This window comes from Rosa rugosa, chromosome 5 (assembly GCF_958449725.1).
Source record: "Rosa rugosa chromosome 5, drRosRugo1.1, whole genome shotgun sequence".
NCBI classification, from domain to species: domain Eukaryota; kingdom Viridiplantae; phylum Streptophyta; class Magnoliopsida; order Rosales; family Rosaceae; genus Rosa; species Rosa rugosa.
This window is the reverse complement of record NC_084824.1, coordinates 44,858,165-44,883,205: the sequence shown is the minus strand read 5'-3', so window position 1 is coordinate 44,883,205 and position 25,041 is coordinate 44,858,165. Positions and strand designations below refer to the sequence as shown.

Sequence of the window (25,041 nt, the reverse complement as noted above, 5' to 3'; positions counted from 1 at the left end):
AAATTCCATTTGCCAAATGGCACCTTGATTATTGTCACAGAAACTCTTTACACTCCTAGGGCGAATCAAACCCTATTGAGCCATTCGAGCCAATGGATTCCATGCGGGAACACATGTAGAGAACGGAAATGAGTTCCTTTGCAATACCTCTAATGATTGTGAACAAAGGTGCATCTTAGAGAAGTTTATGCGTCTCTCTAGTGGACTCTATGTCACTATTCAAGCTATTAAATCCAATAAAGTTATGAGAGAATATCTCTTGGATTTAGACACATAATGGCTTTGTCATGACATGATAGGTCATCCTAGTCATGATGATCCGTCTACTAAAGACTTCACACCAACATCCATTCTTTCGAGCGAAACGAAGCATGAATCAAAAGTTGATTACTGGACTAAGTGTGACCGCCACTACTGCCTTTGGCGCCGCCACCATCCACCACCAGCCTAGGGCTAGCACAGTCCCTATCTATGATGTCATGGATGGCGTCCGTCATGGTGATGGCGGCCGGCGCCCCAAGTGATGCTGCAATCACCAACTTTGCTTCAAATAGCGTTTCAGACGCTCAGGCCGAACCAAAATTCTCATTGGTTGCTTCTAAGGCCTCTCGCTCGTTTTACAAAACCCGTTTCTTAGGGAAATTAGGACTGAGACTGTCCTATGCAAATGCAAAGGATATGAACATACTAATTCTGTTCTTACATAGAATCCGTGGGGATTTTGTGGACTGATTCAACCAACTTGCGGACATTTAAATATTTCATGATGTTGGTTGACGCGCAAACACGCTGGTCACTTGGTGTGCCATTGTCCACCTATAAATACTACTTATACTACACTCCTAGCACATATCATATGACAACAGGCTCACTCCTTGTATCATCCTATTTAGTCAATTGGACTTGACAATGCTAGAGAGTTTACATCGAAAACTTTCGATGGTTATTGCAATGGGACTGATGTTGGACATCATATTCCCATATACACATCCAAATGGTCTTGCGGAAATGACTATGATGGTAGTCCAGACATTTGTAATGGGCACCAATCTCCTTATATCCGCTTGGGGTGATGCAATATCGCATGCAGCTATGCTAATTCGTCTACTACCCACCACCACTCAATCTACCTCTGCGTTACAGCTAGTGACTGGGTACCAGTATTGTACTTGAGTGTGCCATTTATGTGCCAATTGTGCCGCCACTGCGCACTATATATGATGGGTCCTTACAGACGAATGGGCAACTAAGTTGGATTTCAGACTCCAACAATCGTCCGCCACTTAATGCCCTTGCTAGGCTATCTCCTTACTGCTAGATTTGTGGATTATCACTTTGATGAGACAGTCTTCCCATTGTTAAGGGGAGATAAGAACACGGTTCAGCAGGAATGACATGAATTGTCATGATCTGTCCCCACTATGACTCATCTCGATCCCTGCTAAAGTGACGAGATCACACATAACTACTGCAAACATGTCTGCAAGGATGGACGTCCCTACGAGAGGACGTAGCGCTACCCTACATGGAGGCACGTATGACGCCAACATCATAGAGAGTGGCACTCTGGCGTTACAGGCCATGGCCCTAGCTAGGATGCGTGGAAGGCCCGTGGGTTTGAAGGATACTTTGCCACAACCCAATCCTTGGATCCTCCACACTCAAAATCCGTCTCTTGAGAATCTTCCAGATTAAGGTTATTGTTAGGGGACGCCTCAACGTTAGAACCTATTCCTGAAAATATAAAGCTTTATGAAAATTACACTAGTGTACATGAGACGTGGGATAGAAAGTTCATCATGATTGATGATGTATGCACGCATTTCATAGCGCATGAGTTTGTTGAGTCAGATGATATCGAACCACACTCCGTTGATGAATGAATGCCAATGTAGAGAAATTTGGCCTAAATGAAAAGATGTGATCCAGGTTAAGTTGGATTATCTAACGAAGAGGAAGGTTTTCGAGCCAGTGATGCCAACATCTCCTAATATAAAACTTGTTGACTAATGAGTCTTCGTTAGAAAGCGTGATGAGAAAAAGATATGGTAATCTCGCCTTATGGTGTAAGGCTTCTCACAAAACGCCCAGGAATCGACTACGATGAGACATATTCTCTCGTAATGGATGTCATTGCACTCCACTACCCTGTCAGTTTGGTAGTTTCTGAATAACTAAACATGCAGCTTACAAATGTGGTCACTACGTATCTCTATGGGGATCTAGATAGTATATACGGAATATACATGAAGGTTCATGATGAACTTCATTTACCCAAGTCAAGTGGCTCTAGACCACGGAGCGCATTTACAATGAGGTTGAAATGCTCACTAAAGTGACTACTTGATTGGGAAGGGATATGCCCACGCATTTTCATAACAAATTTCGGATTCTATTGCAGTTCATATTGGACATGATCTTTATTAGAAGCCCTTAAAGAATTAAGAGAAACCGCTGAACACTTGAAATTCGATTTTGAGATGAATGATTTTGGGAGAACACGATTATGTCTCGGTTTGGAACTTGAGCATCATGTTGATAGATGCTTAGGCATTTTGACAAGGTCAAGCCTTCAAGCATCCTTATGATCGTCCGTAATCTTGATCCTAAAAAGGATCCTCTTCATCCAAAGGATGATGACGAAGATGTGCTAGAGGCAGAAGTGCCTTTCTTAAATACAATAAGCACATTATTGTACTTAGCTCAATGCACAAGATCGGACATCTCATTTGCCGTGAACTTGTTAGCTAGATATAGTTTTGTGCCAACGTGACATCATTGGATTGGTGTAAAGGATATATTTTGATACTTGAGTGGTACGATTGATATGAGTTTGTTCTATCCCTACAGAGAGACGATGAATTCGAACCCATCATATGTCAAGAACGCCACTAACAGTAGTTTGCGTTTCCTCTCCCCATACCAAAACGACATTAGTGTTTTGGAAGGTTTCGCTGATGTTGAGTATCTCTCTGACCCACACAAAAGTCATTCCCAAACTGGTTATGTGTTCACCATGGGTAAAGACCGTGATATCTTGGAGGTCTACAGGACAGACCCCAGTTGTTACTTGTTCGAACCATGCAGAGATTATTGCTCTTCATGAAGTGATTTGTGAATGTAAATGGATTGGATCCATAATTACGCATGTTCGAAGCAATTGTGGTTTGAAGTCTACTACAGATGAGCCTACGAGCACTTATGAGGATAATGCTGCTTGCTTTGGACAAATGAAGTAAGGCTACATTAAAAGCGATGACACCAAGCATAATCAGCAACAACAGACTCTCCTCAAGATCAAAGCGAACTAGGTTTGATCTGAGAACAATGTGGCAGACTTACTCACTAAATCATTGCCTAAATTCCACTTTCGAGATACATGTTGGTAGCATCATTTTGGAAGTTATCCGAAATTTCATGACCGTAGTCATCAGGGGGGAGATGCAGACATCAGGGGGAGATGTCTATATGTATGGTCTCAAAACGTAAATAGTGTGTTGTGGTCTTTTTCCCCTTCGACCAAGGTTATTTTTGTCCCAATGGGTTTTTGTTACTCGGCAAGGTTTTTAATGAGGCAACGAGAGGAGCACCACGTTTGGGCGACACAAGGGGGAGTGTTCAAGTAAATCCAGAATATGTGTCTGGCTCAAACTCGAGGTTACTTGCTCTAGTTGAAATAGGGTTTATGTTAGATATATTCTCGGAGAATCTTAGTAGATATCCAATCAATGTACGATTATGTTTCCTTGTACAACTCTATCTCTATGCTTACAATCTTCTATATAAAGAGACCCCTATTATCAATGAAAGCACGACTCAATTTTCTCCTAATTTCAGTTTTCGTTAAACAAATTAATATATTCGTGGGATCTATATAAATTTTTCATAATGATTATTCACTGAATAATTAATTTAGCGCGTCTATCTTCAAATTAGGATTGGCCAAAGAATTAATTTAAACTAAGAATCTATCAAGATGCGTGTGCAATTTCAAGACCTCGAAATCATTCATGTATCAAAATTTCAACCTCTATACCAAAGACTAGTAGTTATGTGGATATGAATACAAACCGTCAGCCTTCGACACTATCCTCAACACAGTTCTTTGTAGTATGCCTCATTGCTAACTTCTACTTCAACTGCGGAACAACCTAAAACAAACAAAGAACAAATCTAAAGAATAAATTTAAAAGTTAATTGATTGCTTGAAGAAAAGAAAAGAAAAAAAAAACCAACATAGAGAATTGGCAATTTGGCATATTGAATTGAAACAATTAAAGGGAGAGAAAGGGACAATTAACTGACTTGAATTTTTGAAAGATAGACCCCATGAATTCCAAACCTGTGTATCACTGGAACTTGAAAACTAACAATAAAAATTTAATTTGCTAGAAACATGTCAATATAATTAGATTCCTGCAATGGAAAAAAAAAAATCATGAAGTTCGTATGATCAACATAATGATTAATGAATGAATGAAAGAGTTCGGCCTCCAACATAGACAAAATTGTTGGGAAAAGATAGAGATGATTTTTGAGATTCCGCACCCAATATTTGAGATAGATGAGCGTGAAAAAGAGATTATTTCAGTTTAGAGATATACGAGGAAAAATTGCCCGCGCTTCGCTGCGGGAGTTATGCCATTGTAGAGTATCTTGTAGAGAAACTTGTAGAGTTTCTTTGTGGAGATGAATATAATTGAGCATGTACAGAGTATGGTTGAACTGTTGGAGAGGTAGGAGTATTGATTGCAATTTGATTCTTCCATGACATTTAGCCTGAGAGTTGTGGAAGTTGAAAATTTAATTTAAGAACTGAGCAGGAAATAAATTTGGTATTTTATCAAGTTGATTTGTTGGCATTGTCAAATTGTATGAAGGAAGAATTAATTGCAGTGTAGAAGCAAGACAGCGGATTTGACTCAAGTTCATCAAGCATTCATATTATAAAACTTGCAAGCTTTCATATTATAATACCCGCGCTTTGCTGCGGAATTGTGTTTGTAAATAAATGATAACGATAAAATACAAAAGGAAAATTATTGCATTCTATTGAAAGAGTGAAAGATTTTTTATACAAAAAGGTTAACGTGACGAAAGTGTGTTAGAAAAATAGGTTAACAAAGTTGCTACTGAGGTTGGTTCAGAAATGGTAGTTGTACAACAGGTTTAGCTGCTTCAGTTATAGCTTTACAAAAGGTTTAGTTCTAAGCCAGCGTAACTGGAGTAGATGTAAAAAAGTAGTTGCTCCAATTGTAGTTGGAGTTGATCCAAACTATTAGTTACCTGCAAGAGGAACAGCATTTCTAAGATATTAAACATTAACCAATTCTGCAAAATCCACAGTGAGTTTCAACTTTGAATCAATTCTGCAATCAATACTAACCAAAACCCAGAATCACAAATCACACAATAAGGTATTTTCCATTAAAAATACAACTACAGTAGCTCACAAAGGATCAAAAGGAAGTCATTTTTCATACCAACATTCAAACCCACATCAAGCCAGATACAATAAGTACCCAAAACAAAACAAAAAAAAAAAAACAATCACCAAAACCAAATTGACACCACCAACTGAAAACTTCAAACAGGCTCAGAAGGATCGAAGACTTCAATTTTAAGCAATTAAATGCAAAAAAATGAACTGGGCATATGCTAAAACAGGTCATATACTTATAAACTGCAAGTGATTAACCTACTGTTTCAACCAAGCTTGATGAAATGAAACAGAGAGGGGCAACTCTATAAATGTAATGCCAACTGCAAAGCGAATGACATAGAAACGAATGTTTTAATTACCTGGTTCAAGCTCAAAAGCAATCGGTGAAACCTTGAGGCTTCTGCAAACCCCAATCCAATTTGAAACTCTCCTTGACAAATGAACGATCAAAACAATGCTAAAGAAGAAAGCCTAAAACTTAGGAAATCGATAAACCGCAAATTTGAACACCTGAAAAGAATCTGTGATTAAACCACAAATCCCAAAACCAACTATCTAAAGCTTCAGTGAATCACAAAAAATTGGGGGGAAAAATTCAAAAGGAATTACTCTTGCTGGCCCCAAATTCTTTGTGACCAAGATTAAAAGGGAAGAGCAGATGCTAAACAACGAATAGAAGTTTGATACAAAGAGCTAAGTGATGATTGCAAAGAGGTATGCAGAATAACCTATTGATTCTTCTATGCCTATAATGAGAGCTTATATGAATTTATAGTGTAAAAAAAAAAACAAATCAAAGCATAAATGGAATGATTGATCATGAATAATTACAGACTCTATGAGACCTGATCTCCAATGTTTAATGTTTAAACATTGTTGGCTAAATAATGAGACCAGATTTACATTCCTAAAGACTCTATAACGGATTCACCAAGTAATTCAATTAATTGAAGACCATAAAAAAAAGAATGTTGGAGACAATGTTTCAAAACAGGTAACACGACCAATGTGAACATGTATACAATTTTGACCAAAGAGGTGTTCTTGAATATGAACATGTCTATAAGCTCGATCAATGTTTTTGATAAAACGTGTTACAACTAAATAATCAGTTCACATACGAATTGAAAAGGCAAGAGAATTACCAAGTTGATCACCTCTGATGACAAAAGTTGATTCAATGGTTCAAGTATAGCTGATAATACAAACAGTAAATTTATCAGTTAGTTATGCATAAACTAAATATAAAAAAGAAAACAGCAATGAACTCATTTGGCATATAATAGTGATAGACTGATACAGAACACTTTTAGACATATAGTAAGTGTATATGCATTATAATGCAGTTTCAAAATAGGCTAACACCTTAGAAAAGTAAATGATTGTCCACATTATAGATTAAATTCATCACAGAAAAGAATTTTATCATAAACATCTGGCAAGTTTATAAATATGCTCATAGTCAATAGTTTTAAATAGTCTGCATATTGCTGTTACTACATTAAATTTTGAATCGGCAGTAATAAAAGACTTAAGTTTCTCAGTTCTGAATATTAGTAACTAAAAGTTATATGTACTTTCCGTTAAAGAACACATACTGTTATATTGAAAAAAACAAAAAAAACAATATGTTGGGGGTTCTGTAATGATCATAAACTAACAAATATATCAAAATTTTAAATATATTTGATCCATGTAGTCATATTTGATCAAAATTCAGAAGACTTAATTGTCTAAACTTAGTTGTATAGTAAATAATGCAAGATACAAAAATAGTCAATCTAAATTTGTCAGAAGGCTGGTTTCTTAATTGGCTTTCATTAAATAACACCCGAAAACAAACCCAAACAAATTCCTCCAATTAATGTTTATGACAATTCAAAAGTTGCAGCTCAAGGAATACCAGCTAAATGACACTGCATTATCTCAAACCAATTAAAAGGAAGCAGAAGTGATTAGACATGTTATCTCAAACCAATTAGAAGGAAGCAGAAGTGAATAGTCATGTTATCTCAAACCAAAATACCTAGAGGGACCTGCCATTAAGAATCTCAAATCGATCAAGTCACACATTTATATACAATTTGACAAATCCATTACTGAGAAACGCTCAAACTTTGCAATTTTGAGCAGTATCATCTTTGGGCCACAAACAATCTCATCGGTTTTAAAATCTCTTCCAATTCAAATAAAACAAACAAAAAAGCGTATAGACGTAGGTTATCAAGCAATGAAAGGAATTAGAAACTCGACAGAGAGTGGGGGTTGATTGCAGTATTTAGAGGAGCTAAAAATTTCACCTTTTTGTCGAGTTTCTAATTCCTTTCATTGCTTGATAACCTAATCGAACCAATCAACCCCCACTCTCTGTCAACTGACTCAACTCAGCTCAGAAATCAATGAAACCGATCAAATTAAACATACCCAGAACAAAAGGAAAGGAAGTAAAGCAATTGACCTGAAAAACCGAAGGATAGATGAATTGGCCGTCGCTGTGTGACTGAGCAGCCAAGGACGAAAACAGGGACTTGAGATCTTCTTCAGGCTGAATATGAGTGAAAACTCTGCAATCAGTTCGAGATCAAAGTTAATTTGTATGTGTGATTAGTTAAGGGGCTGCATGGATATAGTTAGAGAGAGAGAGAGAGAGAGGAACCTGGAGACGGAAGCAAAGCGAGGATTACTCGGCGAAATTGAAACTTCACCTTCGCGGTATCGACGGAGAGAAGGCTGATGGGCTGTCGAAGATGGACGATCAGAGTTGCAGAGTCAGAAGAGAATTACTGTAAGACTGCAGATCAGTTCCAGATCCATCTGTTTATGCGCATCACACAACCAAGACACGGGAAAAGCGAAAAAGCAATGGCAGCCTGATCTTCTACAGTCCTGTATCTCGTGATGTATAGTCATTAGGGTTTTTTTCAGTTGTCTCGGTCGACGACTCTCTATTCGCAACAGTGTAGCTTAGGTTTCGCACGGACCTCTTCCCAACCCTAATGATCGATCGATACACAGAAGAACAAAAAAAAAACTCTCAAAACACAGCCGATTTCTCTATCTCTGTACATTGTTTTGATATTACAGCCGATTGTAATATCATACAATGCTATTTCTCAATATTCAGTCCTGTACATTGTTTTGATATCTCTGTATATCAGCAATACACACCAATATGAACATATTGATTCTATGCGAAGCATATACCTGAATAGCAATGACACAGTGAGATAATCCCAAATAATGTACACAGGAACAGCTGCAGAAGAATAATACACGCACTTCTTTGCATACAGTCTGGAAAGCACAAACAAAAGAACAATTATATTTGAAAATTAATAATTAAGCTGCCAAAAAATAATTATATTTCAATATAATTATTAGGCAACCATTTGCAGACTCTCAACAAAAGTGCGCAATATCTCTAAACATTGACAAACAATCGTATCGGATTATTTTGTTTAATGGAAGTTAATGACATGTTTCTCTCCAAATCCATAAGATTGTTTGAAATTTCCAATCTTCTGTTTCTAGCACTGACCTATGCACACTACATATCGAAACTGACCATACTATCAGCACATAAATAAATACCAAACATTGAAAGCTCTTATTTTCTAATTTTTTCAATCAGTCATCAAAATTGCAAAGTCCACGACAAACAAAATACTGAAAAGATCAAAATCTGTATCATTAAAAAGGCAAAGTCCACAAAATGATCATAAACCTCAAAATTAAAACGAAACCAACAAAGAGGAAAACTCCCTACCCTTCCATCATCTAAAATTCGTCCATGACTTAAGTAACTCATGAGTTGTTACAATTAAGGGAAATCAAAGTATTAGTAGTTAACAGAGGATTGATATACAAAAAGAGCACAATTTACGACGGGATTCTCTAGAAAATAGCTAAATACGTACCAGAGGGGACTTGATTCCCAGACCACATGTGAGAATAAGTCCTTTATATTCAAACCAAAGCCTCAATTAATTCCACAGGCAATATAAAGACTACTGATAATTTGAAACAGGGATCACTCATGTATTACATCTGTTTGTTAGATCCTAGGTTGGTCTCAAATTAGTCCATTCAAAATTCATTCTATTCCTTGTCTGAATAATATAATTTAAAATAATAATAATAATAAATTAATTAAATTAAAGAATTCATATGTATCTGTGAAATTGACAATCCAAACAACAAAGATCCACAACTTTAGTTTGGGATTTCTGGACAGATGATTTGGTACTTGCTGAGAAAGTCTGGTGCTCCTAAAAGCTACATGAGGTAGATATCAATTCGAAGAACTAAAAGTGGCCTCTTTTTATATTCCATTAAATTGCAATTGATAAGGAAAGCATAAGTTATCTTGAAGCCATGAGTAAAAAGGCATATTAGGACATAAAGAATACAAACCATTGATAACAAAAAACTGAAGACATGACAATGATAATGTGTCTAGGGAGTTTTGGGATATATGACCAAACTTCTAATCCGTAAAACAAACTTTGTCTTTATTGAGTATTACCAGACACCATATCATGAAAATCTCATACCATTAATTCTCTGAAAAGAGCAAAAATAATAGCTCAAAAACTGTTCTGACTTCTGAAAACCAAACGACTTTCAGTGAAAGCAGTAATGAAGGAATAAGTTTGGATATTTATGAGTGATTCTTACGGTAACCAAAACTCTCAGCACGACCTTATGTGGTGATGAAACAAAATAAAGTTGGCTGGAAATAAAGGGTGAAGACTGAGAACGAATGAAGGTCATGGATGGCTATTTCGGTCTTCCAAGAGAACAGAAAGTACATAAATGAGAGATGACTTCTAGCAACCACAAAATTGAAGAGAAAATGGAGTGGAAAAATTAATATGTCATTGAAATTGAAATTCAAGATGATTAATCTTAATTAAGGCCTTAAGGGCAAGAAACTAATGAAAGTAACCAAACAATACTAAACATTAGTAAAACAGAATAATATTTTTCTATTTCAAGTAAAACCTGATTACCCAAAAACAGTAACACTTCTTTTCACTATTGACACACCAGTTCTAAACAATAAAGCTCATTATAAATTTTACTCTTATTCATAATTCTTCCTTTTTCTTCTAATAAATCTACAAATACAAAAGAAAAAAAAAAAACCAATCTTGACTTGAACAGAACTGGAAAAAGCAACAAAACACATACCTCTTTTGCTCCCAAAGCCCGTCTCCTAAACTTGATCACAATCTCGGCACACACCTCTTCCAAAGCGAACCCAAGCCTACCTCCCAGAGATATCCAAACAGCCCTATATCCACCAGTAAAAGCACATTAAGTTCATTTATTAAATCAGAAATGTAATTGGTTTAGGACAAATAGTGACCAACAGAGTGTCTACAGCTTCCCAAGCCTATAAACAATGAAGATCATTTGGATCTTTCATGGAAAATAAGGATCCAATTTGGCTAATCATAAACTGGAAATATTTACTACATAGACCATGTCCAAGTATAATGCAGTCTTGACCCCTGAAAAAGAGTGATTTATCTACTTGACTGACTATCAAAACAGAGAGGAATCGAAAACTGAACCAACTTGTCCCAAGCTCTAACACTCGATGAAAATCTTTAAACACTAACTTGACCGAAATTGGATTTATAATCACAGGTACAGTAGACCAGAAGCTAGAGAGAGAGAGAGCTGCTGTGTGAACCAAATGGTACAGAGAAGAAGTTTGCCAAACTACCCATGATCAATCAAATGCATAAACTTTGAGAACTCGGATATCAAACAATCAAACATAATGACTCAAATGAACATAAATCATCAACCACAGTGATTCAAGTATCCAACAAACTTCTCACCAAAAAAAAACAGAGAAAAAATTAAACTTTAACAAAAGAAGAACAAAACCCAGATAACAAAAGCTCTCAAACCTTGGGATTAAATTTCTCCTGTTATCTTTTCTTTTCCAGAACCGCGAGAAACACACCCAATCTCTTTGTTTCTCGATCGTGGTTGAGTTGATAGTCTGAAAATTGAATTAAAAAGTATTAATTAAATGAACAATAGTTCATATTTCTGCTTCCTTTTCAAAAGGAAGAAAGTAAAAATGCTGATACACAACCAATTCACCAACTGGAGCTGTTCTATTTGAAGTCTGACGCTAGAGCCCAATCACAACAAACACAATTTTCAGCTAATCAATTAAACAAAAATAAATACAATCAAATACCACACCTATTCTATTTGTTGTCAACCCAATCTTGCCGTCATAAACTCGAACCACTAAAAATGCAAAGCACTGGATACAAAACAAAAAGAAACAACACCGATTATAATAGCTAGAAAACTGGGAAAAAAAAAATACCAATTCAAGAAAATCAGTTTAGAGTGTGTTGGTAGCAAACCGAAATCCCACCAACCTTTCACGATCTGTCCGACAGCACACTGTTCCCAAAATCTGTAAAATAAAATAGGAACAATTAAAACTTTACAACAGCAGTTACCATAGTTGCAGATGCCATAAACTTGATTAGAAAAACAACACAGTCCACACCTATAACAGCAGTAAATTTAAAACTTTATATATAGGTAGACAAACCTAATCAAAATCAAACGGAGAAAAATACCTAACAAAACCATTTAAAAAGGGCATTATTAAGCTTGGAAAGCAAAATAGATATTAATATCATGAAATGACTAACAACAGTTTAAAAATCCAATATATAAGTTATTCACTTTGCAGCAGAAATTGAAAAACTTCACCCAATAACAAAGCTTTTCATTTGAAGTTTTGTTCTGATGAATGTTATAAATCAAAATATCAGTGTGTACCTTCTCCAAAACAAACGTAAATTGAAAACTAATCTGACTTCTGCCTCTCTCTTCTTCTTCTTTTCCTTCTTTCCCGTTCTCATCTCTCTCTCTCTCTTCTTTGTTTCGCCTTCTGTCTTCCTCTGTATTGTGAAAACAACGAAATCCCAAAAGGAAAAAAGGTTTCATTAGCTCAAATGAAACAAAAGCCCAATCTCTATCAAAGGCTAAAACTGATCCCATCTCCATCCAAACCAAAACTTAAACCCAAATCACCATCATTTACATGTTAATATACAAATTCAAACACAAAAAACTCACTCAAAACCACAATCCGAGACAACTGAAAAAAAAACCCAAATCAAACACATACCTCTTCTTCTATTAAAACCTTCCTCAACCCAAACCGTCTGACAGTCGACCAAAATCTTCAATCTTTCCTCTTCTTTCTCCTACCCCAGCGGTCTACGATCAAAATCGGAAATCCCACATCAAATCCATAATTCAAAACCCCAAATTTTAAATCAAATCTAGCACACAAACTCTGTAAACCAAACCTTCTGTACTTGTTATCAGCCCAACGTTAGTATCTGGCAGCTTCACGGATGCAGTTGAAATAGTCACACAATCAAGATCGATACCTGCGTTCGACGACTCTCTATTCGCAACAGTGTAGCTTAGGTTTCGCACGGACCTCTTCCCAACCCTAATGATCGATCGATACACAGAAGAACAAAAAAAACACCCGATTTCTTTGTCTCTCTCTATCTCTCGATCGTTCTTGATAATTGATACGAATGACTACAGGACTGGACTGTAGAAGAAAGGGGATAAGTATGAAGAGGCAAGGACGGTTTAGGCTATAGGATGAAGGGCAAAATCGACAATCCACTATTCATTCATTTTGTCTTTTCTGAAATGAACAGCAACAGTGTAGTTTAGCTTTCGTATATTGTTAATATCACTTCGAGGGGGGAGGAGCAGTTTGAACACCATCTAAACATTGGAGGAAGGGAGGCCGTGTTGCTAGAGAGAAAAAGAGAACGTAGACTTTTACGTATCTTTTTTTTTTGTCCTTTGTATTTTTGTATTTTTTTTTCTCGATTTGTATTTGATAGTTTTATCGTGAGAGATATTTTTTAATTTAGGAAGATAGAGAATGGCCCGTCATGAATTTCATTAATACGGATGCCAAAATGGACATTACATGCTATTCTGTTGCCTTCTATAGATAGATCAAGAAGTTGTGGTGTAACCACTTAAACCACTATGATACATAGGGATAGACAATTTATATTCGAACTTAGCGCTCACTTATTCAAAGCAAGCATATTAAACTATGACCCATAAACATAGTATATAGACTCGCTGCAAATATAGAGAATATAAGTGTAATTTGTTGGATTAATCCTCCTAGATCCCAAATGTGAAACCCTAGAGAGTCCGAGCTTATTAGCCTGGTCCAACACTTAGGCCCAAATCCAATTCCAAGTAGCTTTGGATGCCCAAATTGCAGCCAAACCAAACACATCATTGACCTTGTTGTTTTCGAACCATCGCAATGTCACGTCTTCAGCCAACCTGTGGTGCTGATCCATTATGGCGTCAACAGCTCTAGTCGCCCTTGACCCAACCAACTTGGACCTGCAAACCTGCAGCACATACTGATATGTTTTGGAGACCCTTGATCTGGGCCTCTCAATGTCACTGAGCACCCAAATCCTAACCCCTGCTCTGCGCACCCACCTCTCTATCCCAGCCGGAACAGCAGCCAATGTGAGGAGAAAACAAGTCATCGTACATTCTAATTGGAGCTCAGGGCTCCACACTATATGTCACGCCCCGAATTTTGAATAATCAATTCAAATCCGAAACATGAATAATAACAATTACAATTAACGTCCTGAATTTTTTTCTCACAAACAACTACACTTCACACCTCTCAATATTACAATAAATCAAATCCTCAAGTTAATTATTACAACACACTCTCACCAAATCAAATTGTAAGGCTCGATGAGCTTAACTCACCTCACTATTACAAATGCTGTAAAACTATAACAAATACTCTAACCCGCTCGATCACCGCCCTGATTCTCCTGACCTGCAGGATTACCCGCTACACCGTTTGAATAGTGTACCGGGATTGCAACAATACAAACCCGGTAAGCTTTTTGCAAAGCTCGTATGAGTAAATGAAAGGATTGCACGATTTAAAGTAACACAATCAACTCAAGCACATTTTAATTTTGTTTTGCATAAGAATTGAAGTGTACAACGTCACTTCAAGCATCAATCAACTCACATCTCATCATGACTACTCAAAAATAAACAACTTCTTACTCAATATATACTCACAGGCTTATGATTTATTTATATAAATCATCCCATGCAGTATATTATACTTACAGGCTTATGATTAATTATATTAATCACCCCATTCAGTATATCATACTTACAGGCTTATGATTAATTATATTAATCACCCCATTCAGTATGTCATGTCATACCCAAGGGAATATGATAACTCGTTTATCCCCCAAGCAGTATGATGGCAGACAGACTAGAGCTCTAACTGTATCGTAAAGTGTCACCTGGGCCAAGGTTCACCTTACGAATGACTGCTTTCCTCAATTCACTCGACTCCTCATTTAATTCATCTCAACGACTCAACTATCGCACTTTACTCAATTACCCATTATCATAGACAACACAACATCTAAGATAAATCACATATCCCAAAGGGTAATGCTCAAAATATAACTCAGTAAATCACATCAATACTTCACCCGATGTCACACCATCCAATATATATTCCACGTAAATATATATATACGTAGTCACCCACACAAGAGTGACCACTAATACCAACTATAGTTCACATGCAATAAAATCTAGAAATTCATTTTTATAGTTTAAATACATTTTACTTACCTATGGACCGTAGTCGATCAAGTCCATATAATTTAAAACAAATATTTATTTTCATAAAACAATTTCCACAATTTCCCAATTAAATAAAATCACCGAATTTCGGTTCGTGAATGAACCATGTGCGATTTACTCACCTCGATATTCCCGCTGCGTCTTCAATTCAACACAATACACACCGAAATCGTTCACCCAAGGGAGACCGTCAATCACCTAATCACACATGACCTTAACTTAGCCAATAGCTCAAAAACATACTCAAACGACAATCCAACGGTCGGATCGAAATTAAATGATGATCCAACGGTCGGATCCTCACGGATCGCCCTTAGGATCACCCTCCAAAAATCATCACGAAAATCCAACGGTCGGATATTCCTGAATCGTCCTTACTAACATCTTCACAAATTTATACGAAAATCCGACGGACGGATTCTCACGAATCGCTTTCCGAATCACCATTTCTCAATTATACGAAGATCCAACGGTCGGATCTTCGCCCATGACCACACAAAGCCACTGGGACAGTCATAAGATCAACATATCAAAACTACAAGTCCATCTGACGGTCCTAATTTCACAGATCACAAATCTAACGATCGAAATCGATCGAAACTTAAAAATTCATAACTAAATCATACGATATCCGAAAATTGCGTATAATATATCGAAATGATCGTATTGAAATATAGAATCTAAAAATGCACAGAAACTATATTTTTGACCCCCGGAGGTGGCCGGAAAAGGGCCGCCGGAGTTAGTGGCAGAGCCGCCGCCGACCACCGCCAATGGTGTCGGGGCCGGGCTGCTCCTCTTTATCTCATCAAGCCTAACCACTTTCCTAACTAGCATGAAGTCTAAAAACGAAAGGAAGTGGTCGGAAATTACCTAGAACAGTTGAAGGTGGCCGGAAATTTTCCAGAAACCGGCGAGCCAAGATTTCGACGTAAAAACTTCAATTTCAGGCCTCGATTCCTTCTAGAGAGTTGTTAAGAACATCAAGGCAAACCCACTGGTTCAAGAATCAATCAAAACGATGCACTACAACTCGAGATATCACGATCGAAAGGTTTTGATTTTCGATCAAAAACCGGTCGAGCTCCGACGAACGTGAAAATGGTCGATTCAGGTCTGGTTCTTCTTGGTGCTTGTTCAGAAAGTTGATGCGAATCATATGAGCCAAGAATCAAGAGTATTGGTGGCTTGTAGCTCAAGATATTGAGATTGATTCGAAATCGGCTCAAACGGAGCCAGGTCCTCCGCCGTCACTACAGTCCATGTTGCGGCGCAAGGATGCCACCGGCGGCTGCGCAAGGTCTAGGCGAAGCTACTGGAGGTGGTCCGACGTCTTGAGGTGGCCTGAGGAGAGAGAGGTCGGCAGGTGAATGGTTGCTCTGTTTTTCTTGCTGGGTTCGGCTGATAGAGAGAGTGAGAGTGTGAGTGGGAGAGAGGGAGAGTGTGAGTGAGGGAGAGAGAGAGTGTCGGCAATGTCGATCAACACAAACAATTAACCCAGCATAATCATTAAAGTTAAAGTAATCGAATCATGAAAGTAAAGCACACTGTTTGCTTTGATTAAAGAAACAACCGGGTATTACACTATAGCCCGTACAAAACATGTATAAAATCTTTTTGTCACCACCGCTGCAGACTCAAGTAGCTTTCAACTAGAGCCAATCAAAGCTTGCAGATCTAGTGTTGCTTGCCATTGCCAAGATCGCACCAGACAAGCGTCGTCTCGCCTATAAGCTAAGCTCCAATACCCCGTCGCTCTAGGTTGGCCAAGCCGGATACATTCTTCAGAACCCTTGAGTCTGGTCCTACGTGGTCGGCTCCGCCATCCAGACCCAGCCAACCCACTGACTACTAGGAACTCACCCGAACACCGAGTTTTCTCCGGGAAATAAGATCTGACATCCAAAAAGCAAGACTTCGAAATGGATTGGATACTTGTCGAACAAGACCGACCTTGGATGACTGTAGAGAAGCAGTAGGATACAAAGAGGATAACTCAATCTAGGATCGGCGCCAAACACCGATGATAGCGTTCGAAGCCTAGTCGGCTATGGTTTAATAGGAGTCAAAGTTTCATGATTTCTTCATGATTATAGCTCCTTTTGTTTTATCTCGAGAGATTAAAAGTTGTCAAAAGTTGTTTAATATTTGAGAGTTATTATGGTACATTTTTTTGAGTTTCGGCTGATAATATCTCTGCTTTAAATAATAGTAAAGATATGGTGATCTCCTTGTTCAAGTGGCCGCCAAGGTTAAACCCTAGGATAATTTATATTTGATTTTTCACCAGATTTTTACAAATAATTTGTTCCTGAGAGACACCCTTCTTGTCATCTAGCATGTTGAGGGCTCTGGCTTTCCTTTCTGCCCGCTTTACGAAGTGGTTTTCTTCATTCTGATCGGCCTGTTTTATGAACACTGAGTTTTGAAGTTTAGAGTAGCGTGCTCCGATTGTGGTGACAAGAAAGTTGATTTAGACAACGATTTGGTTTTGGCCTGGTTTTTCTCATCAGAACTTTTCTTTTGGGATTGCACTGTGATTAGTTACAAGGCATCCAAAGTTTGGTTATTGTGTTATGGGTGTTACCGATATGGAGGCATGATTTACACCTGCTTCGTACGGAAGCAACTTTTGATGTGAAAAGATAGACATCTTCTCCCCCAAGGGATATGGGCTCCAGTCCATATCCAACTCAAGGCTGATACAAATCTGGGAATTCAAATATCAACTATCTCTAAGCTGAGGAAGGAATAAGTCCAACTTGCCACACGCATTCACTCAAGGACCAAGGGGAATCCACAGTTCCACCTTTGGAACTGACAAAATGCCCTTTCACGAGTTTGAGCATGTAGTGGCCTACTCCAGGCAGGTCCGCTCAGCCACATAGGCAGGCTATCACACCTAACTATATGGTAAAACATGTGGGATTCGATAAAGTCTCGCTTGGATCACAAGGCAAACCCATTAGGGCAACACCCCTCCTTAGGGTTTCCAGCACGGTCCATATATCTATAACATGAACTGTTAATGTTGGACAAATTTGGTACTGAACTAGATCACACATAGATAGAGGTTTCTTCTGCAAGGGATCCCTTTTTTGGCCACTTTAAGGGATCATTTTTTGACCCACTTTTTGATCACTTCTTAGAACTCTATGAATAGATCATCTTTGTAAATTTTTAGCCAAATTGATGATCGTTAAGGCATTTAAAATTGTGATTTAAAATTATAAATATGAACGGTGCAGGTTGGACAAATTCGATATCAAACTATATGAAACATATACACATACATATATAGAGGGCTCTTCCGATAAGGGATCATTTTTTTGGGCCAATTTAAATGATCCTTTGTGGGACCCACTTTTTGATCACATATTAGTATCTCGACCATTCACTTCTTAGAACTCCATGAATATATCACATTTCAGCCAAATTGATGATAGTCAAGGTACCGAACTAGATCAAATTAATGGACGAACCAAATCTGTCCAACTTGAATCGTTCATGTTTTTAATTGTAAATCACAGTTTTGAATGCCATAACAATGATAAATGTGGCTGAAAATTTGCAGAAGTGATCTACTCATAGAGACTTGAAAACTGAATGGTCGAGATGCCCATATGCAATTGAAAAGTTGGTCTAATAAGTGATCACTTAAAATGACCAATAAAGGGGTCCCTCACTATAAGAGCCTTATACGGGCCCGCGCGTACACACACATACACAGTAAGTTACTCTACTGAGTAGCCTACTGTTTAGTTAAGTAAACACTGACTTGACCGTCGAACCCCCTTTGGCTGGTACCATATCGATGCCCTAACCAATTAAGAGGTTCGATTGGTTTCTTTTATTGTGCAGGTGGTTCATATAGAATCAAGGATGAATCATGCTGTAATAGTTTGTGGCCTCTTCTGTATCACTAGTGAGGGTGGATGCGGTACGTTGAGGGAATGGGTCATCGACGATGATGGTCTGATAAAGAGTGCTAGATTCTTTTGGGCTCGACTTGGCTAGCACAAACTTTCCACCGAGGTGGATGATGATTCAGAATTGAGCGCTGGAGTCAGTATTCGCAAAGTCAGCGACGGTGGATTTGCTAACGCGATGCCGACGGCGTTGGTTTTCTCAACCCCAAATCAGCTCTGGATCCCAGTCTTCTGGGTCCGGGTTTTGGGCCAAAGTTTTGGGTACTCTTGCTAGGGTTGCTGCAGATGGTTCTGGGCTTTAGATTTTGTAATTGGCTCTGGGCTGTTATTGAGGGTCTTTTATTGCCTAATCAATTGTTAGGTGTTTCTGGGGGAGCCCTCTCTATGTAGGGTGATCCTTGAAGCTTTATGAAGAGATTAAAGTTTGAACTTGACCTGGCCCGACTCATTCCCTATTAGTGTCAAGTTATTTGGTTACTTGAATCACATCATTTTCCAAGACATTTTTACTTAGAATTTCTAATTTTCTAGAGTCTCTAGATAGTAACTCAATTTTGACGATCTCATTGCAGGTGAGTTACTGTATATTGTTGGCCTCTTTCTACCTTATAAACGGATTGACACCCCTTGTTTCAAAAAGTGCAAGGATCATTAGAAGGGGAACATGAAACTCACCACCTTGATCTAAAAGTTGCCATTAGTTTTGGTCAAGGCCCAATATGTTCGAGTCCACGACTATATATAGTGTCATATCGAGTAGTGACACTCTCTTCTCACCCATTTTGATTTGAAGCTGCAAAACCCCTTGAAAGAAAGAAAATGGAGACTGCCTGTCCAGAATCACCCAAACATTCCTTACCAGCTGAAACCATAGCCGACCACGACGACCTCCTCTCGCAGATCCTCGTCCGCTTAGAAGCCAAGTCCCTCATCCGCTACAAATCCGTCTCCAAGCACTGGCTCTCTCTCATTTCCAGCCCCAAATTCCGCGAACGCCACACCCTCCGAAACCCTAACCCTACCGTCTCCGCCTTCTTCTTCCTCTCCACCAACCAACGCCTCAGCTTCATCTCTCTCTCCGACGACGAAACTCGATGCGGATCCCACTCCAATCCGCTCGATTCGGTCCCGGAGCTGCGAGGAATCAAGATTCTGCAGTCCTGCAATGGATTGCTCCTCTGCTGCTCCGGCGGAGAAGAAACGACCCGACGAGCATACTATGTGGTCAATCCCACAGCCAGTCAGTTCTCGAGACTTCCCTCTCCTCCATATGCTTGTCAATTCGATGATAGTTTGGGTATTGCTTTGGCTTTTGATCCTTATAGAACTGGAAATGTTCATTACAAAGTGGTCTCTGTTTGGATGACTAGTCGAAATACTATAGGGATTGGGATATATGCATCAGAGACTCGGAGTTGGAGTCTAGGCTTGAGTCAAGTCGACTTCAGGCAGTGCCAATTTGAAGTGGACTTCGGCCGCGGGGTGTACTGCAATGGAGCAATTCATTGGCTAAACCACAAGGATGAGTTGTTCCACTGTCACATTGGTGATGGCTCGGATGAAAAGCCGGTGAGGGGTGGAGTTTTGTCTAGTCCACTTGGTTTAATGTTTGATAGGGAGTATAGGTATTTTGGGGAGTCTTGTGGCCATCTGCACCTAATTGATATTTTCAAGCCTTGTGTTAATCAGTTTGATGTAAGGGAATTGGAGCCGGATTACTCTGGCTGGGTTGTCAAATACCATGTTGATCTTGATCCGATAATTGAAACTAATAGGCCTTGTATTAATGAGATGCTGATGCCCAAGGACTACTCTGGCTGGTTTGTCAAGTGCAAAGCTGATTTGTATTCCAGAAGCTATTCCTTTCAGGAGGTGGTTGGGTACTATTTGGATCGATATTATCAATTTGTTGTTCTATCTCTTACTCGAGAAGAGAATGGAGGGGATCTGTGTTTGTTGCTGTATTTTCGTGCTAAGGTCATCTCTTACAATCTTAGGGATAAGACGTTCAAGAAACTATGTGACTTAGCTCCGGAAGGCACCGCTGAGACCCAGAGATCTTTACAAGTTGAATGGCTGGAGGCTTATAATCATATGGGGAGTTTGGCTTGCGTGTGAAGGTATTTCTATCCCATGCTGATTGTTTACTTCACTGTTTTGATTTTACTATTTTTACTCTATGAATGTTTGTTGTAGACTGTTTGACATGTTGCAAAGCATAAAATTTACCAACTCACTAGGCATGTTAGTGTTTTCTCTTGTTAGGGAAGAAAATGGAGAGGCATAATTACAGGATAGACTTTTGGAAAATGAAGAAATAGAATAACAAAACTTTTGGCATGGGCAAATCTGAATGTATCACATCTATTCTCATAAGAACTTAATAGGGCGTGTTAGAGTTTTGGGGATCACTTACGTTGCCCCTAAGAAGACTGATAGTAGGACCTTACTCTGGAAACTTAAGTTGGATTTGGTTGGCTGTGTTGACACCTGGGTCAGTGATATGTATTTTGACTCGAAATGTATTGCAAAATTGTGTTGGAATCCTTTTTCCTCCTCCCAAGTGTTAGTGAAGTTTAGGAGTCTGAACAAATCTGCATATTTTGGATCTGGAGATGAGTTCTTTGCAGCTAATAATGATAGTCATTTGTCTGGTGGCCATGTTTGGTATTCCTTGGGCTGCACTTGGTGATATCAGGTGTCAGCATAATTATAGGTTGTATTCTCTAACGACGTGGCTGCTGGAGATGAGTTCTTTGCAGCTAATAATGCTAGTCATTTGTCTAGTGGCCATGTTTGGTATATTTTGGGTTGTACTTGGTGATGCCAGGTTTCAGCATAACTATGGGTTGTATTGTTCTAACTAGGTGGCTGCTGGAGATGAGTTCTTTGCAGCTTATTATGCTAGTCATTTATCTAATGGCCGTGTTTGGTATTCCTTGGCTTGTACTTGGTGATATCAGGTTTCAGCATAATTATAGGTTGTATTGTTCTAATGAGGTGGCTGCTGGTTAGAATAGAAATATTGCTATAGTGCAGTCATATTTTGAGCTTGAAGATCTCATATGTTTTATCATGAACAAATTAGACAGGGTATATGAGGTCCTCAACTTGGCTGATTTCCTGCTTCTGGAGACTAGTGTGTGGTAGTCCCTGGTTTGGGGCTCTTGTCAATTCTAGGTTTTGCTTTAAGCTTAAATTGTTTAAATTGGAATCCAAGAAGCTCAGCTCTCAGCTTAGTGATGTCATTCATTTTTATGTTAAGTAGACCAAACTGCTCCTTGGGTCTGCCACTGTCGTCTGGATTGCAGTCCAGTGGACTGCTTACTCAGTACTAAAGAAAGGACCCCATCCTAGGCCTACAAGAATTGGTATAACAATGTTTTATGTTGTACTTGATGCTCTCAGAATTGTAAAAGTTTCTTTTAGAGACAGAAATCCAGAATACGTGGTGCTTAGTGCTATTACTGAGAGGTTAGCTGTTGAAATCGTATTTCTGAGGCTTAGCTGCTGCTTCTTCAGGCAGATAATATCTAAAGAGATTAGGCATGTTTGCTGTGCCATTTCTACAAGGCTCATGGACCCAATGTATTTATTGGCTTCTTCTCTACAAAGCCTGCACTCTTATAAAGGGGAAAGTAGTGAAAGCGGTCATGGGATTCTTCACCCCTAGTAAATAAATTAATAGAAAAGTTTTTATAAGTGTAGAGGATTGATATTTTGTGAAAGCTTTTGGAGTTTTATAAATAATGGCCACGATATAAATTTGGCAATTTGCAAATGTGAGAGGCCAATTTGTATTTAAAAGATTTGAGCTCCAGCAAGTTGGTCATGCATTAGCACTTAAACACCTGTCATTTGTATGCCACATGCTTGTCTCTCTACAGATTTTAGACTTCTAAAGAAAATCGTAGATATATAGGAAACACCTGTCATTTGTATGCCACATGCTTGTCTCTCTACAGATTTTAGACTTCTAAAGAAAATTGTAGATGCCTTTGATTATTAAGAGACAAGATATGTTAGTCACTGTTCTTATATTCTCCTTGTCGAGAAAGTACAGGTTGTTTTCATTTATTTCTCATGCCCCTCTTGCTTCAGATTAGTCTTAGAATTGGCAAATTGTTGATTATTGTGCTAATATTGTTCCTTTGAGCAACTTCTTATTGTTTATACAGAATGGTTTCAGGTTTGTATGTTTTCTCTGTGAATGACATGATAAGTAGTTGCTTTGCATTGCTGGGGTAGCTCACCCTTTTCCCTTCCATTTCAGATTTTAGCTTGGATTAAGAAGCTGAATGTTGTGAAATTTCGGCTGCAGTAGAGAAGATCTAGTTATGGTCTCAAATGAAACATATAAGATTATGTCAATGTTATAATATCATGTCATGTGGAGGTTATGTAACTATATATTAGGGTTCTAAATCTCTCAACATATGTATATGCATGTATAAGTAACCGAGAGAAGTACACTTATATAATATATGGAAATGAAATATGTATAAAGCACATGTTATGGATTTAGAGTTTTATTAGTTATGTTTGTACAACACCCCAATAATTTAATAACACAAATCTGGATAGATTGCGGTAAGAGATGCCGGTAATTTCTAGAGTGTTTGGGCACTGGATGCTAGATTTGGATGTTCATGCTGAGCTTGCAAGTCATTGGGTTGGGCTTCTGAGGACATAGTTGAGTTGACTGCTGGTACGGATTTTCTGTGCTAATTGTCATTGTACATGTAAAGGGCCTCCGACTCCCCTGTTGGCATCCTCTTCATGAGCCACAACATTTGAATTGTAAAGGATCTTGACAAATTTTCTGAGGCTGGATTTTGGATTTTCCAATACGATTTCGTCCTGATGGTTGGGTCTAATGGGTTGAATAATACTGTTTTTCTTTTGAAACTCAATTTTTTACGGGTGGGCGAAAAAGCCTGAAAAATCGGCCTGTACTGGTCAATTCAGGCATGTTGGGTCCGGGTTTTAAAATAAAATTTAATCATTTTTTACTGGCCCGGGCCGATGTCTATAACTTTCGGGCCAGTCCCGGGCCTTGAAATTCATTTGACGTTAGGCCCGCTAGGCCCGAACAAGTGACCTTACATGCCTTTTATTTTTGTCTAATTCCTTCTCTTCATTTACTGGGTCCTGTCTTGACTCTTGACTCTTCCACTCATTTCTCTTTCTCCAACTTCTCTCCACGCATATTCCATCGAAAGAAGCTTCTCTACACGCGTAGGCCTGAGAGATCGGAGTCGTCTTCTCTAATTTGCAGACATGGTTGCTCTCAAGGTAAGCCTGCACAACTCACTCTCCGATCTCTCTCTCTCGATCTCTAGTCGCCGAGCCTTACGGTGAAGCTAAACCCCTGAGCTACTTCCAATGGTGTCGTTTTTGTGTTGCATACCAGGTCATGGGTAGGGCTCTCCCCAAGGATGCTTATAAGGACACGCCCAATATCTACAAAGCATGATTGCATGAAGTGTTAATTCATGATTGCATGAAGCTTTGGCACACCACCACCGATTCAATTTGCAGCAACTTTATTTTCTGTCCATCTCTGAATTCAATTATTCTCATGTATATTGGAATTTGATCATTTGGGTGCCTAATAGTTTTCTTGATTACTATGTAAATCGGTCATCTGGATATCTTCAACTTCTTGCTATCTTATCTAGATTTTGCAGAGATCGCGCCAATGAGATTTTAAGTCGGATCACAAGGGAAAATGGGCCCGAAAGCCCGGAAATCCGGCCTGGAAAAAAACTGTCGGGGCCTAATACAGTCCTTGGAATTTAATCACACCATTTGGGCCCGGCTCGAAAATTTCGGTCCGGGTTCGGGCCCTTCATATTTGATACATAGCCCGGCCAGTGCCTAGCCTTTATATGATGAATTTGGTTGAGCTCCTATGAT

General features: G+C 38.6%; 1 protein-coding gene and 1 long non-coding RNA gene across 6 annotated transcripts; one reads left to right on the top strand and one right to left on the bottom strand.

The window, feature by feature from the left end:
* Positions 1-5,026: 5,026 nt before the first annotated feature.
* Positions 5,027-13,201, bottom strand: LOC133709986 (uncharacterized). Of its 4 annotated transcripts, XR_009846418.1 has the most exons (14): positions 12,805-13,201; positions 12,621-12,712; positions 12,269-12,390; positions 11,857-11,894; positions 11,672-11,735; positions 11,368-11,462; positions 10,637-10,739; positions 9,361-9,401; positions 8,648-8,737; positions 8,100-8,436; positions 7,902-8,007; positions 6,589-6,638; positions 5,803-5,953; positions 5,027-5,286 (listed from the first exon to the last, which is right to left on the bottom strand). It is a non-coding gene; the product is annotated as an uncharacterized LOC133709986 (long non-coding RNA). The 4 variants fall into 4 exon arrangements; XR_009846419.1 differs by lacking the exon at positions 9,361-9,401 and having other exon boundaries at positions 7,868-8,007; XR_009846417.1 differs by lacking the exon at positions 9,361-9,401.
* A 6,654-nt stretch (positions 13,202-19,855) lies between these two features.
* LOC133710141 (F-box protein At5g07610-like) lies at positions 19,856-24,724 on the top strand. 2 transcript variants are annotated; one of them, XM_062136149.1, is made up of 2 exons: positions 19,856-21,242; positions 23,301-24,724. In XM_062136149.1, the coding sequence occupies exon 1, from the start codon at positions 19,942-19,944 to the stop codon at positions 21,238-21,240; it is 1,299 nt and encodes a 432-aa protein (XP_061992133.1). In that variant the 5' UTR covers positions 19,856-19,941; the 3' UTR covers positions 21,241-21,242; positions 23,301-24,724. The 2 variants fall into 2 exon arrangements, with proteins under 2 accessions (XP_061992133.1, XP_061992132.1); XM_062136148.1 differs by having other exon boundaries at positions 19,862-21,242; positions 23,396-24,724.
* Positions 24,725-25,041: the final 317 nt, after the last annotated feature.

Excerpts from the sequence above, each read along its gene's own strand:
- LOC133710141 (XM_062136149.1), top strand. The coding sequence starts at position 19,942 with ATGGAGACTGCCTGTCCAGAATCACCCAAACATTCCTTACCAGCTGAA.